The 15,213-nt window shown below is 42.6% G+C and overlaps 1 protein-coding gene across 1 annotated transcript; it reads left to right on the top strand.

Annotated features, from left to right (window-relative positions):
* The first annotated feature begins 7,334 nt into the window (after positions 1 to 7,334).
* Positions 7,335 to 8,482, top strand: LOC104426815. The gene has a single exon (XM_010039978.3). The coding sequence runs from the start codon at positions 7,553 to 7,555 to the stop codon at positions 8,249 to 8,251; it is 699 nt and encodes a 232-aa protein (XP_010038280.2). The 5' UTR covers positions 7,335 to 7,552; the 3' UTR covers positions 8,252 to 8,482.
* Positions 8,483 to 15,213: the final 6,731 nt, after the last annotated feature.

Below are 15,213 nucleotides of genomic sequence, written 5' to 3'. Positions count from 1 at the left end.
GATTGTAATTTTGTTATTGAACACTAACTTTCATATTTTTCCTCAAGATTATTCCTTATTTATGATGGTAGATTAGCGTCGAGATGTAAATGCATTAGTTCGATTCATACGAACTCATATATCCATATAGTTAGCAATGGACCGAAAAATTTGTGGGTTTGGAACGAAATTAAGCGAATAACGTTAGAAACAAATTGATTAACTAGCAACATGGATTAGAACTTAATTCTAACTCTCCTCGAGCGCCAAGTGTCAACCATGAAGAAGAATGCATGCATGGAGCCGCAACCTTCATCTTCTATCTCGGTTTCTCTCAATCCGAAGCCTTCAGAGGAGATATCATCATTTCTTCTAAATAATATCTCTTCTTGGAATTTAAAACTAGATTTTACACTCATATTTAAACTCCCTCAGAACATATGCCCCTCCCTTCCCCAAGAGCTGACCCATCTCTCTCTCTATTCTCTCAGTTTTTTTTTTTCCCTTCTTCCACGACGTGAGTAGAACTAGAGCTCCATGCCTTCAGCTTCTTCTTCTTGTGCGAGCTCAAAAGTGGATCCACGAAGAGCAGTGAGCCGCCAGCAAAGCTGAACCACATGTAAGAAAATGATGAGATCCTAAACTCAAAGTTATCTGTTGTTTGTCAAGGAAACGTGTGGAGCATGCTAGCTAGTGGATAATTGAGTCTTGATGCTTCTATTTTGGGCCGGAATAGGCTAGATGAGTGCTCAAATGGAGTCATTGATCTTTGCATGTGATGGTCGGGGGCTCAAATGAATGAAAAACCATGCGTGTGGGGGCTGTGTTGTTCGAGATGGTAGAGACTCGGGTTGGACACTAGGTTAGTTGCATGAAGTCTACAAGTTGTTGAGATCATTTTTGGGCTCTGTGGGTGCGGTGTTGAGGTTCTAAAAGGAGTTGTAGGCCCATTAAACAACCTGTGGTAGCCATAGATGGAGACAAGAGCTCAAGATGCTCTGTCCAGTAGAGATATGGGCAGTAATTACTAGCCTATACGTCACTTTTGGGTTTAAATTTGTAGTCGATGGAAATAACTAATTTTCTTAAGAGTACACCAATGATTTTAAGCTTCAACGTACTAGTTACTGGAGTTTTCTTATGGGAATTAACTGGTGTGAATATCCTTTTCCTTAAAATAGCAAACTGACTTGGAAAAACTAACAAAACCTTAGGTTGTTCTATGAATTTTCAGTATTCTTTTAGATGTAGTTGGACTTTAAACCCAAGTTGTAGGATACATTTTTAGGAACAACATATCAAAATTTGAGAACAAACGGTCGAGATTCAAATATTGAAATGAATTTTCTTCAATAGGTGGGTAAGTTAGAATGTTATTACGAAATTTACTAGGGGTGTGCAAAATACCCAGGAACCGCCTGGATTGCCTGGAACCAGACCGGAACCGCCCGGAACCGGCGGTTCTTGAGGGAATCGGTCCGATTCCCGGTTCCAATTTATGGGAACCGGTGGGTGCTAGTCCGGTTCCCGGTTCCATGGGCGGATCCACCCGCCCGCCCGCTCGCCCCGGACCGAACGATTAATTTTTAATATTAAAATATTACTAAAACAAAACAAACCCTAACCGAGCGTGACTTCTCTCCTCTGTCTTCGACTTCTTCGGTTTTGTGACTGTCTCTCTTCTTTGTCTCTCTTCTCTGTCTCTTCCTCGATTCCTTCTCGAGCGTTGACACCGCCGCCACTGCTGTCCACCCCCTCGTGCCGGCCGCCACAGCCTCTAATCCGCCCAGTAGTGACCCACGACGTCGTTGCAGCCCCTACAGCCGCGACGATCAATGCCAGTAGATCCCGAACCGGTCGTTGCACCTCAGTTGCTGCTCCGCCGCCCCTCCGCGCGATCCTGGCCATTTCGGCGTCCCGCCGCACGCGGCTGCTCCTCTGCGCTGCTTGCGCCCCCTCGCGGCGCCGCCACAGCCTCTGCTCCACCCAGCAGTGACCCGTGACGCCGTCGCATCCCCTACAGTCGCGACGACCAATGCCATCAAACAGTTGGAACTCCAGAATACAAGACCCAAATCGACAGTTGGAACTCTAGCATACATTGCACTAGAGGTTCTCTCTAGAAGGAATATGATGGCAAGGTATGCCAATTTGATGCTTTTAGATAGGAAGTAGTTCCACAGTGATTTACAGCTCAAATATTCGATGCAAGATTTCATTTTGTCTTGTGCTGAAGGTGTGTATGGATGTGTGGCTCTTTTCAATTGCTAATGGTGTTATAGTTTATAGTGAATTACAAGATTACACTGCAGCTTTGAGAGTTCTGCAATCCTATCACGTTGTGGATGAGCAAGCAATCTTCCCTGCAGTCCTTTTTTTTTTTTTTTTTTTGGGTCATGTTTTGGATGAGCAAGCAATCTTTTCTAGATTCTTTCACCTCATGCTTCTTGCTATTAACTTATATTGGCATACAACAAGGACTGTTGTGGATTGAGGTAATCCATCACATAATTTTCGGTTTCATATGACCTTTTGCAGTCTCCTTTCGTATATGATTTATTGGAATGCTAATTCTTGCCAAAGTGTGAATACCTAGCTATGATGTCTTTGAACTCTTCTGTGGGGCTAAAAACCGGACCGCCGGTCCGGTTCCCGGGTGGATTCATGCAACAAATGGGTGGATCTCGGTTCCAATTTTTCGGAACCGGTCTTTAGCGGGCGGTTCTCGATTCTAGGTTGGGAACCACCCACCCGGACCATGCTCACCCCTAGAATTTAGGGGTCTATATAGTAAGGGCCTGTTTATTTGTGTTCTTTTTGTTCCCCGGAACATAATTTCCGTTTTTTTGTTCCGGGGAACAAAAAAAGAATAGAAACGCGTTTGTTCCCAAGAGTAGAAACTAGAAAAACTTGTTTCTTGTTCCCAGGAACACTTTTTGAAGAAACAAAAGAATAAAAACACAAAACTTATTTATTTTTTTTCTCTTTTTTCTTTGGCTGGTCGCCAGCCTCAGCCATGGCCGGCGACCATGCCAAAGCTTCGCCGGCCCCTGGTAAGGCTCGGCCTCTCCAACTGGTGCGAGGCCGGGCCTTGCTAGGCTAGGGCGAGGTCGACCTTGCGTTGCCTGGGTGAGGTCGAGCCTTGCCGGTGGCCTGACGAGGCTCGCCTGGCTAGCGGTGATCTCGCCAAGCCATCGGCGAGGCTCACCAGGGCTAGGCTGGCCTCCGGTGAGCTCGTTGGGCCTCACCTTGGCTTGGTGAGGCTTCGGTGAGCTTGCCGGACGTCGCCTTGCCGATCGCTGGCCATCGCTATGGCCGACAACCGGCTAAAGAGAAAAAAAAAAGAAAAAGGAAAAATAAAATAAAAATATTAAAATATTAAAAGAAACAAAAAATTATACAAGTTTACAATACATGTTTCTATTTTTTTTTTATTCCAGAAACATAAATTTTGTGCAGTTATCAAACACGTTCTTTTGTTAAAAAATTGTTCCCCGGAACAGAAATAGAATTCCTTAGAACAATTTTTGAACAAAAACGTTACCAAACGCACCCTATGTTACTGCTCCTTATACAATGAGAAATAGGCTTATGTTTCTTTATGGAAAATGCTAATCTAGTCTCTTCTATAACATATTAAAATTTTGTAATTTTTTTGACAAGATTTGATGCACTTTCTGCTTCTATAATTAAAATTGCTCATGTCAACCTATATTCTGTCTTGATCTGAGATTGAACAATAGATGGTATACCTCTTCTACGTGATTTTTATGGCATATACAAAGTCTAATGGTCTTTTAATAGTAGCTAGTTTGTGTATGAGTATGTCTCTTTCGTAATCGAAGTGTGGTCATAATATGGTTACTAAGGGTGCGCATGAGAACATTTCTTGGCTGGGGAACAATTTTTTTTCAGAAATAGTTCTTTTCTATTTCTATTCTGGGGAACAATTTCTATGTAAAAAAACCCGTTTGATAACTACACAAAATTTTTACTCTAGAAATAGAAAAAGAATAGAAATGCGTTTGGTAAAAAACAGTTTATTTTTATATTTATTTGTGTTTTATTTTTTTCCGGTATCCGTGGCCACCACCGGACGCCGCCGCCGCCGCACGTCGCCGCCGCCGAGCGCCGCCGATCGGCGGCGGGAGTCGGCGGCGGCGCTTGGCCGGGCGGCGGCGTGCGGCAGCGGCGGTGATCGGTCGGCCTCCGGCAACCGGCGGTGGCCGCGGCAACGGTCTGGTCGGCCTCTGGCGCGGCGCCCCCGGCGTCGTCCCGGCGTGACAGCGGCGGCGGTCGGTCGGCAACCGCGGCGTCCGGTGACAGGGGCTGGCGATCGGCGGCCGACGCGGCGGCGGCGGCCGGCGGTGGCGACGATCGGTCGGCCTCCGGCGGCCGGCGGTGGCGGCGGTCGGTCGGCAACCGGCGGCGTCCGTCGGTGACGGCGGCCGGCGGTGGCGACGGTTGGTCGGCCTCCCGGCGGCGGCGCGGTGGCGGCGGCGTCCGGTAGTGACAGCCAGTGGCCGGCGGCGATCGGCCTCCGGCGACCAGGGCGGCGGTCGTCGGCGGCGGCGCCGGCGGGTGGCGGCGGAGCGGCGGCGGTCGGCGGCGCGGGACCAGCCGACCTGGCGGGCGGTCGGCCGGCGGCGGCGAGCACGACGGCGGGTGGTGGTCAACGGCGGTCAATGGCGGTTAGCAAGAGAAGAATAAAAAAAAAAAAAATTCACTTATTTCTTAAACTTGTTCCAGGAACAATAATCAACTTTTTTACTTCTCATTTCTATTCCAAAACCATTCCCGGGCTAACATTTTGTTCCCGGGAACAAAAAATTAACTTGCCGTTATCAAACGGGTTTCTATTCTTTTTTTGTTCTGGGGAAGAGAAGAATAGAAATTTTTGGGCTGGGGAAGTTTACCATGCAGACCCTAATTGTGGTCAATGTGTGCAATGAGTATGGCTTGAACAAAATTTTGTGTGAATGTTGAGTGCTATTTGAAGTGATCATATGCTCTTGAGATTATATGCATGTTGTTGTGTGATATAATTCAAAGGTGTGATGTGTGAAATGTGTGAGTTGAATGAGTAAGAGATTTCCATTGGTACCGAGATACCAATGATGCCTCGGAGAGTGGGATGCCCGTGTTGGATAATCTTGGATGCCTCGGTTGCGTAAGATATCGAGATGCCTCGGAGTTGAGATACCCCTATGTGTGATAAGGGATGCCTTGGTTGTGAGATACTAGGATGCGTCAGAGTAAGATGTCCCTGTTGTGTAATCATAGGATATCTTAGTTGTGTGATAGCGGCATGCCTCAAAGTGAGATGCCTATGATAGCAATGTCGTGGAAGTCCGGATGTGGGATTCCAAAAGTGACTCGATTGGGTCGGCTTGTGTTCTGGTGGATAAACCGATCGAGGGTGGATTTGATATACACACTATAATATAATTTCATTGGGCGTTTGAGTTCGCCTAATGTTGTTGCATCTCATCTTAGATCTGGTTAGGAGCAAAAAGGCATGCATGCACACTTGTTATTTTTGACAAGAAGTGATTAATCAAGTGACATCTTAGTGTTCATTTAGTTATACTTGTGATGATTTTGCCTTTGTAGGTATGAGCTATTTGGCTATGTTATCTTGCTTTCTTCGGCGACAATGGATTGTCTAGTTAGGGTCTTATTATTTATTTACTGGGTATTGCTCATTCCTTTCTATTTTTCGGATCGTTAGTATGGATGTACCACCGATCACACGATATGGGGTGATAGCATACATTTCCGGATTGATACGGGAAGATCGTATGTTAGAACAATTCCGGATCATAAAATATCAATGTTATACATGCTAACCAATTAGGTCAATCGGAATACTACAGTGCGATAATTGAATAAATTATGTCATATCAATATAATAAATTATATAGTTTTCGCTAGCGCTTAGTATGTGATGCTGTTGAGATGTCACAATATGACCACAGGTCTCGTCGCCTAGGGTTGCCTGAACTCAATTGGTCATTTGGGTCATGTGACCCTAGGCAACGGTCACGCTAGGTCACGCGACCTAGCACAACCGTTGCTTGAGGTTACATGACCTTGATGACGGCTGCTTGGGGTCATGCTACCCTAGGTGACGAGGCCTAAGGTCATGTGACCCTGGTTGACTTGCTTGGGTCACGATGCCTAGGGTTACGTAACCCTCGCCAAGGTTCGCATGACCTTGGGCAATGACCTTCAGCGCGAGATCCGGCTTGTCGGCGGCCTTAGTCCTTCGCCAGACTCGACGAAGTATTTTTACCCACAAATCCTTTGCAAAAAGATTTTGCCAAACATTAGCCAAAGTAGCTTTACAAAGGATTTTTATACTAAATATAATTTGCATATCCTCAAAGGGTTTTAGTTCAAAAACATTTGCATTTTGCTTTTCAACAATGGCTCATTTATAAAATTGAATCAAACTCACCCTAATGTAATAAAAAGAAACCACAGAATATTTTCTCCCCTAAGAGGCCTATATGCATAGCTGACCTTCGCTGATCGCTTATTGTTAGAATTGTTCAACGGCTTCCAAACCGTACAAATCTCGTCAAGTGCATCCTCCATACGGTACTTAGCGCCACCGTCGTTATTGGTAGTTGGGATGGATGGCCATCAGCCCATCGCCATCCTATAACTAACCGTTGCAGTTCTCCCATGTTTACGCGAGATGCCACCGACTTAAATAATCAAACCCCTCTTTCGAACAACGATTCGGGACATTGTCCAACCGTGGCAAGGCGGAGACCGTTAGCTTGTCCATTCTATGAATTTCTTTCTCTCGAGCGCGAACCGATGTTTAAGAACGAAGGTATTTGGCATGTGAACTTGGGAAGGTCTTGCTCATGTTTCAATCCATGTTCTTCTTGCCCGTGATATATATTTGATTGGTCGACTCCAATTTGTCTCTTAAGCTAGCTCAGACATCAAAATCAGTTCGATTTGCTAAGTGTGCGTTTGATAATTTTTCCGTTCCCAAAAATAATTTCTGTTCAATTTTTTTTTTTTCTATTTCTGTCTCCAATCACTTTTCTATTCCGGATATAGAAGAAATTAGTTGTATCAATTTTCCGTTTCGGAAAACAAAATAACATAAATATAGACTAAATAAGATGATTACTGATAGGTTCTAAATTACAGACTTGAATGGGCACGCAGGGACTTGCTGCCTCAATGTTCGATCCGAAGTCACACGTCTCGTTATTGTGGAATTCTCGGACGTGACGTTTGAATTCTCACACGAACCAGTCCCCTGAAAACCGCATTGGAAAGGACAATTTCCAAAGGGATTAGAATATTAAGTGGAGAGAGTGTTCAACTCAACCAATCGACCCTAATTTCGTCGTCATCATTAAGCTGATTAACAGAGGTCGCGCAATTATTCTATATTATTGCCTCTGCACGATTGGAGCTGTTCAACCAACAAGCACCTCCTATACATGTTCCATATAATTCATCACCATCAATCTTATAAACCTCAGCTCTCTCTTCTAAACTCACAATCTAATCTTCTTGTTTCTTCTTTTTCTTTCCATTTCTCATGGGCAACTATGCATCAATCCGCCATCAAGCTAGACCCACTTCAATAGTCCTCCTATATGACGGCTCGACCCGGGAGTTTGACGACCCACCGACGGTGGCTGAGCTGATGCTGGACCACCCGCAGCATGTGGTGGTGGAGTTCCGCTCCGCCGTCGATGGGACCCGTCGACTGACCGCGCTACCGGCTGACAAGAAGATCGAGGCCAGGAAACTCTATATCATGCTTCCCATGATGAACAAACAACTACAAAGGCGCAGCCACCGCGACAACGGCAGTGGCAACAAGCTGCCCCCGTTATCAGCCGAGGAATCGCGCCGCTTCCTCATGATGGCTAACTCAGCCCTCCGGATGCGTCCTTTCAACTCGAAGCCGAAGGCGGCCTTCATGCCGGTGCTAGCAAGGGTGTGTGCTGATGCTAAAGACCACACGAGCGGCGAGAGGAGATTGCCGGCGGCAGAGAGTAGAGCTGTTTCGTTGAAGGAGGAGAAGGAGGCACGTTCGGAGGAGAGGCACGTGCAGGAGTTCAGGGAGATCATGTTGGAGAACAGTAACGACATGGTGATGATGAGCAGGCAGGTCTCAGGGAAGGCTTGGAGACCAAGCTTGGAGGCCATCATGGAGAAGAAGGTGGAGGAGGTGAAGAAGGCCCCCCCTCACTTCTTGTTTCAACGTGGGAAATCATTGAAAAGCAATTAGCCGTGTATTATGCGTAATAGCATCATCATCAACAAATGATAGACAACGCATGTATCTATTTTTGTAGTTTGATTACCTTATTATCCTCACATGTGATCTTTTTCTCACAACATCCGAGCATCTCTTAAGCTTTTCAAGCATGAGATTCTGTCCCGGGTGCTCATAGCAACGATCGATGTTGTCATGTATAATCTTGGTAATTACATAAGCCCGCAAATGATCCTAAGAGAATGCTTAAGTCCAGTGATTTGAACTAGATATCAAGCTAGTAATAAGTTGTTTCATCTGATGAAATTAGTATAAGCAATAATTTCTGGAGCCCTGAAGATCAGAAATTACAAAATATAAAGATGAACGTTATGTCATTTTCCCACTATAGTTGGTCTGAAGTTAAAGTAAAACACGTAAGAAATCAATAATTATTGGAGTTGATAGAAAATGAGAAACGGGTTAGGTGTTTCGCTTTGACAATTTGACACGCACAATTTTCTATTCATCGTGCCAGTGCCAGATGATGACGTGATGCATGATGGGGTTCGGACGTAAGAGATGTGTTGACCCAACGATCCTAGTAGTCCCATTCCCATTAGCTTCGTCGAAGTGGAATGAATTACTCTGAAAGCTCACCCTAAACAGTTGGCAAAATGATCGAACTTGGTTTGGATGCGACAGATTCCATTTTCTAACCATAACATAACTTACTCAGAGTAACGATTGCAATCCCTGTTGCAACCATTATGAGGGGAAGATTGTCCAACAAACCATTCATAATTTTATTGTACATATATCAATTTAGTCAAGAACTTTTTTATTTGGTCAATCTACCCGTAAACTTTTTAATGAAATTTCAATATAATCCTTCCGGGTAAATTTCGCTGGGAATTGCATTGTGATGTACTAAGTAAGATGGTTAGTGACGACTGGACCGTTGGTTAGTAATTTCACGAGAAAAGTAATCAAAAAGATTATATTAAAACTACAAACAAGTCGCAATTGAAAATTTTAAGAATAATTTGGCATTTGTGCAATAGGTTTAGGACAAAGTGGGTAATTTTCCTATCATTTGAGTATAGCTTAATTTTATGCACGATTCGAGTCATGCATCGTATGCCTTGATCGCACCCATGAAGATGCTCTAGTGCTATATCTTTATCGATGTTGCTTCAGAATCTCTAAGCCTCTAAAACTTACCCCGGCCTTAAATGAATCTCTAGATCATGTGACTTTTTCGCATGAGTAATGATATTTCGTTAATAATTTTTCAAGAGGCCTAGTAATTTTTCAACCGGTTAGTGATTAGGAACTCCTCGACCTCTTCAGCGTCCTCCCACAATAAGCAATAAGCAAAAATTTTACCAACCAACCAATGCATCAAAGTGATCACACAAACAGATCTCTAGTGTAAAGTAAATTTCAATATATGTGTAGACGTAAATTTACCCGTAATTACAGTAATTTTCCGAGCAATCTAGTGTTAACGGTTACAGATGATCGTTAGGACTAGAGATTTTGATCCATTTTTTGTCAAAGACACGGCAGAATTGCCAAGCACCTAACCAAGTTGAACACGAGCAACCAAACTCAATTAAGTGTCACTAGAGATCGAAATCCCGAGTCGACTTCATGCCTTAACGGCGGGATTTACTTTAATCATGTTCTGTTTAGATTGTAAACTTTCTTAAGATATATCCAGCACTAAATTAGTTACTAAAATTCTCGCCCTAAGACCAACTTTCAAGGTGAAACCATAATCGCTAGGCCCATATTGAATTGGTGGTATTCTCGTCTTGTTCGCCGAATAAGAGAAAAGAGTAATGGGCTCTAGAACAATGGGCCAAGCTATCAAGCCATCCGCGACGAGCTCTCGACTTATTTTATTTACAAAATGAAGTGACAAACTATAAATCGACGCCATGATACATCTAGCTCATCGAAAAAGTCATTTAATGTTTGTCGCTTTATTACAATTTGTTTTTTTTTCTTATATCCACAGCATTGCCACAGCATTGCTTTTGATTTTATCTGTATCTTTACTTTTTATCAAAACAAACACATGTTTTACATAAAATCATGTGGTAAATACTAAACTGTCATTGAATCGCGAAAGCTATTGGCATGAAAATATCTAGAAACTAATTTCCCGCCCGTGAATATGTCATGGGGTACCAATTTAAAATTGTTTAGTGATAATAATTTTATTTTATTCGAATATCCAAAAAAGGAAAAAAAAAATCAAATGATGAAGGGTCAGGCTCACAGCAAAGAAAACTATAGGATTGCGTTGGATTTTGCACGGCAAAAGTCAACATCGCATTAGATATATTCACGTGATAATGTGATAAGCTTCATCTTTTTCTTCTTTATCTTCATTTTTTTTTTTTTTTTTTGCAATTATGCGATCACATTCATCGACCATCAACCGATCCTCAAGAGCCCAGCGATTTCCACGACCTCTTGATAGGTTTCATGAGTGGGAATGATCATCAGCGATCCTCCCTCTTTCAATCATGACCCTCCGTCATTCACGATCCGAGAGTTGACTTTATGAATTTTGCTAAGATTTTTTTTTGTCCCGTCGCGGAATTTCCTTGCAATAAGAAAGAAAGGCGAGGAAAAGAAAAAACAAAAAGCTTTTGATGGAGGTGGAATTATCCCGCGATTTTTTTTGTATTCAGTGGAAATTTTGGGAGAAAAATAGCTTTAGTCACATCTAGAGAAGTAGTGATATTGGTTTTCGAGCGCATTAATTGCCTCATTTAAAAGAAGAAGAAGATAAATTAAATATACTTTCATAATGAGGTTTTTTATACATTTTTCAGAGGTCTTATGGGCTGATAATTCTTCTTCTTTTTTTCCTACAATGCACTTTTGTTTTTCCCATATGATTACTTTTCTCGTGATGTCATATCTTCTTGTTTTCGTTGCAACTCTCATAGTATCATGAGAAAACAAAATGTCAAGTTGATGATAACTTTTGCCAGCTTCCTCCTACCACGGAGCTCTTCCACTTACAAGGGCTGCCTATGATTGTCCTATAACCAAGAGCCTAGCTAAGCTCATTCCTTATTTTAACGTATTAGTGCTTGAATACCTCACACCCCAAGTTATCACCCATTATTTTTCTTTTTGAGTAGGAAGGAATACGAAAGATAGCGGGGAATTCTAGCTCTTTGGGGTTCTTTCCCCCTATTTCTCCCATGCGCTTTCGAAGGATCTGCTCAGGTTCATAATCACCTAACTACGAAGGGAGAAATAAAGGTGAAAAGAATGAAAGATGATTAGAGTTGATTAAAATCACTTTGTACTCCTCAACTGTTATTACCCTTCAATTCCATCCATCATTGGTAGAAATCCTACAATGTTAGACGACATAAATTTTCAATGAAAATGGGTCACTCTCAACTTCATGTGAAATCTAGGTCATTGTTGAAATATATTGCATCGCCACATGACAATAAGATTTATATACTCTTTTTCCCTTCATATGTTATCTTAAGTTTTTTTATTGGGTTTTCTAATATGGTATTAGACCTAAGATATGCCTTTTTCGAGTATGGGTTCTCCTCCATTTATATACTCTTTACATACAAGCTGTTTCAAGGATGGATTCACTCCATTTATATACTTTTTATATACATGCAATCTCCATTCAATACTAACTTAAAGTTTTTAGATTGGACATTAGAACAATCGTGTTATGATCATAAACACATCCGACAAATAAGTTGAAAGCAAAATAAGTAAATGAAATATTACTGCGAGTTTGTAGAAGTTCGACCTCAAGTCATATGATCTATACTATTGTACCGAGTTGGAGAATCTCATTTTTTCCCTAAAAATTTGAACCTCTAAACTTGGGTCAACCCAAATTTAGCGTACTACTCTTCTATTAGACCGATGGTTGCATCAAAATGGCAACGTTCTCCCCCATCAAATCCAACCTTCAATTCATAACCAGCTCAAGCAAGCTGGATCCTTTTTGGGGAGGGGGACCATTTGGAGCCCATAAAGCCTAGTACTCTTAGCTTTCAAAGCCTATCAGCAACCCACGTGCCGTGGCATCCACGGCACGTGCGCCTAACTGCTCCTCTGTCTTTCTGAGTGTTGTAGAGGTTTTCATGGAGTGCTCCAATGGGAATAGGATAAAGCGACACATGATTGGGTTGTAACCTTGGAACTCCACAAGATTTAAAAAATAAAAAAAAATCATTTTTTAAAATTCTTTATTACATGTTAACTGCGACGTTTGAATAGGGAATCTTTGGGATTTCACAGCCCAAAATGCTCCCTTTGGGATGAGCATCACTTAGTTTTTAATAGAATATTTCAAATCCCAAGTTGAGCATCATCCCTAATTCTGCCAAGATATTAGCAAAGCAATTATGCAATGCTGATGACAATTCCAAATTTTTTATTTGGTGCTATGAGCCTATGATCCACCCTGGCAACTTAAGTGCAAATTCAAAAGGGCTATCATTTGTAAAAATAAAAAAAGAAAGAGAAACCCTAAAAGAATGGAATGTGGGGGAATGCCGGCAAAGAGCCTTGTATAAGATTTTAGTTCTCATTTTATCATTAAATTCGTGGGGTAGGGAGGTGATTAAGAAGTGTACGAATCTTGCTATATATTCTCTTGTATAGGTTATGCCCTTCAATTACTTCCTAAGGCATAGGCATGTATGTGATAATGAGATGATTTGAACCCTAATTACAGCTTGAATCTAGGTGCTAGAATGTAGGATGTCTCCTACCAACTAAGCCAGTTTCATTATGATAATTCAAGTGACCAGCTCATCAATGAGTATAAGTCAGCGGCAACCATCGTTTGATATTTTCTATTCCGCTCCAGAAAATATAGTTAGTTAATCCAACACGATTATTCATGCCTTACCTCGGAAATAGGCATAAACATGAATAATTTTTTCATTTAGCAGTACCCAAATTGAAAAAAGAAAAAACTCTTGAAACGGTTAAAAATCCAACCTTATATACTTATTTTCTTTTCAATATGAGTTAGAAATTCTTTTCCGGTTCATTGATGATGAACGGTCTTATAATATAGTTCAAACTTTTATCATGAGCTCATAAGATTATTTTGCACTCTTTCTAAACAGGCACGCAATGCATTCACAAATTGGAGCAGATTTGGCATGTATTAAGAAACCATTATCATAATGACACCTCTCCTCTTTGGAAGAACTGGGGAGCGAAAGGTTCGAATGACTACTCTAATTGAATGCTCATTCTACCTGAGAAAAATAATTGATGCTCCTAAAATCATCAAAGTAGCCTGCCCAACCATACGAATTATTGTTGACAATTATGGCATGGGAACAAAATAGGAGTTGAAATAAGTAGAACAGCATCAATCATAGGCTTTGTATCAACTCCTGTGTACCAATGAGAGGGTCTGTATTATTCGTCCTTTTGGATAAGTGGGAGATGATGATGCTGATGAGCCTGTGGAAAAAAAGAAAATGGTCCATTCCTACATACCAGGAGGCTCAGACATGTCATGTGTCTTTGTGCAGTCCAGAGATTCCTGCAAATTATTGTAAAATTGTTCATCTTTTTTCTATAATAAATTCAAAGTGCCCCAATTGTATCGGAGCCTTCATGATATCATTCCTTATCTTTGGTCCTTTGTTATCATCAACAAGAGAAAAAAGCAATGAGATTGGCGTTGGCTTAGCAAATCACATCAAAGTACATCGAGCTAGTCGAATTTCCCATCACTGTATGTCGGAACGGTATGAATGAGTGCCAAACTATGCAATATTCACGATCTCGTCGTATTATATGTACGCCATAACTCATCTTCTGCTCTAGAGCAATGCATCGATTTTTATGTTTGAGAGAGACGGACTAAATTCCCAACTTAAAAGCTGAAGGACACGATTGCAAAGATGCCATCTACACAAGAATCTCTCACAACCCACTTTAGTGTTTTTTCTTTTTCTGTTTTCCCCCCTTTTTCCATGCCAAAAAGATGAAGAGTTAAAGCAGGAAAGAATAATTTCAGTGGAGCAAAAACTTCATATGTGGTGAGGATGGAGATCAAGTGAATAAAGTTCCATCTCCCACATGAATGCAGGAATCTACAACAGTGCTTTTGCGAGAGAGAGAGAGAGAGAGAGAGAGAGTCATGTTGTGTTGTAAGAGGTTGTTCCCAAGAGGCCGTAACAAGAACAAAGTGGACCCTCTAAACTTGTGTGCTGCATCATGATCGGGCACGAGAGCCCTCATTGTCAAAAGGAAGAACAAACAAGGGGACCCTCCATTTCTACAACCTTCGCTCTTCTTAGCTGTGCGAGTGCCAAAACTTGTGTCCCAGGAGCCTTTGCTTGCGAAGTAGGTCGCCATTATTCGGGGAAACTCACATGTTTCGAGCCTACAAACCATCGAAACACTCTTATTGACATGTGCTCGGAGCGACCCCCCTCGCCATCAATGGTCACGATAGCCTCGGCCCGGGGGTTAAGAGAATCAGAACCGATCACGCAACCTAATGCGGTACCGGATAGCATCCGATACCGGCACATGCACAACGAATACAGCAAACGTGTTTCCTGTCTTGCCGAAAATGTTACGATGCAAAGCGCGAACGAATTAACTTTTCCTTCCGTTCTATCCCGAGCTAAGCTTTGGACGTACGTACAGGTTGTCCTCCCGCTCCCTCCCCCCGGCGTGGGCCCGACCACGAGAGAATGCCACGTCAGCGGCATAAGGTGGGGGGACCGTGGTAAGGCGACGCTTGTCCATTACGAAAGGCAGCCCCGTCGCGTCCCCGTTTCGCCTCCGCGGGACCCGCGAAAACGAGGGCTTTCTTACGACGACGCTTTTGGTAACGAGGGCCAGCGCCAAATTCATGTGCACTTCATTTAATGAGGGGGACGGCTGGGGGGGAGGAGCTCGAAAAGCGGAACCGTAAAGGGAAGAAAACGAAGCCGCAGCAGCTGGGC

Source organism: Eucalyptus grandis, chromosome 11, assembly GCF_016545825.1.
Source record: "Eucalyptus grandis isolate ANBG69807.140 chromosome 11, ASM1654582v1, whole genome shotgun sequence".
Taxonomy (NCBI): domain Eukaryota; kingdom Viridiplantae; phylum Streptophyta; class Magnoliopsida; order Myrtales; family Myrtaceae; genus Eucalyptus; species Eucalyptus grandis.
Note: the sequence above shows the minus strand (reverse complement) of the source record. Positions and strands in the feature narration are given on the sequence as shown.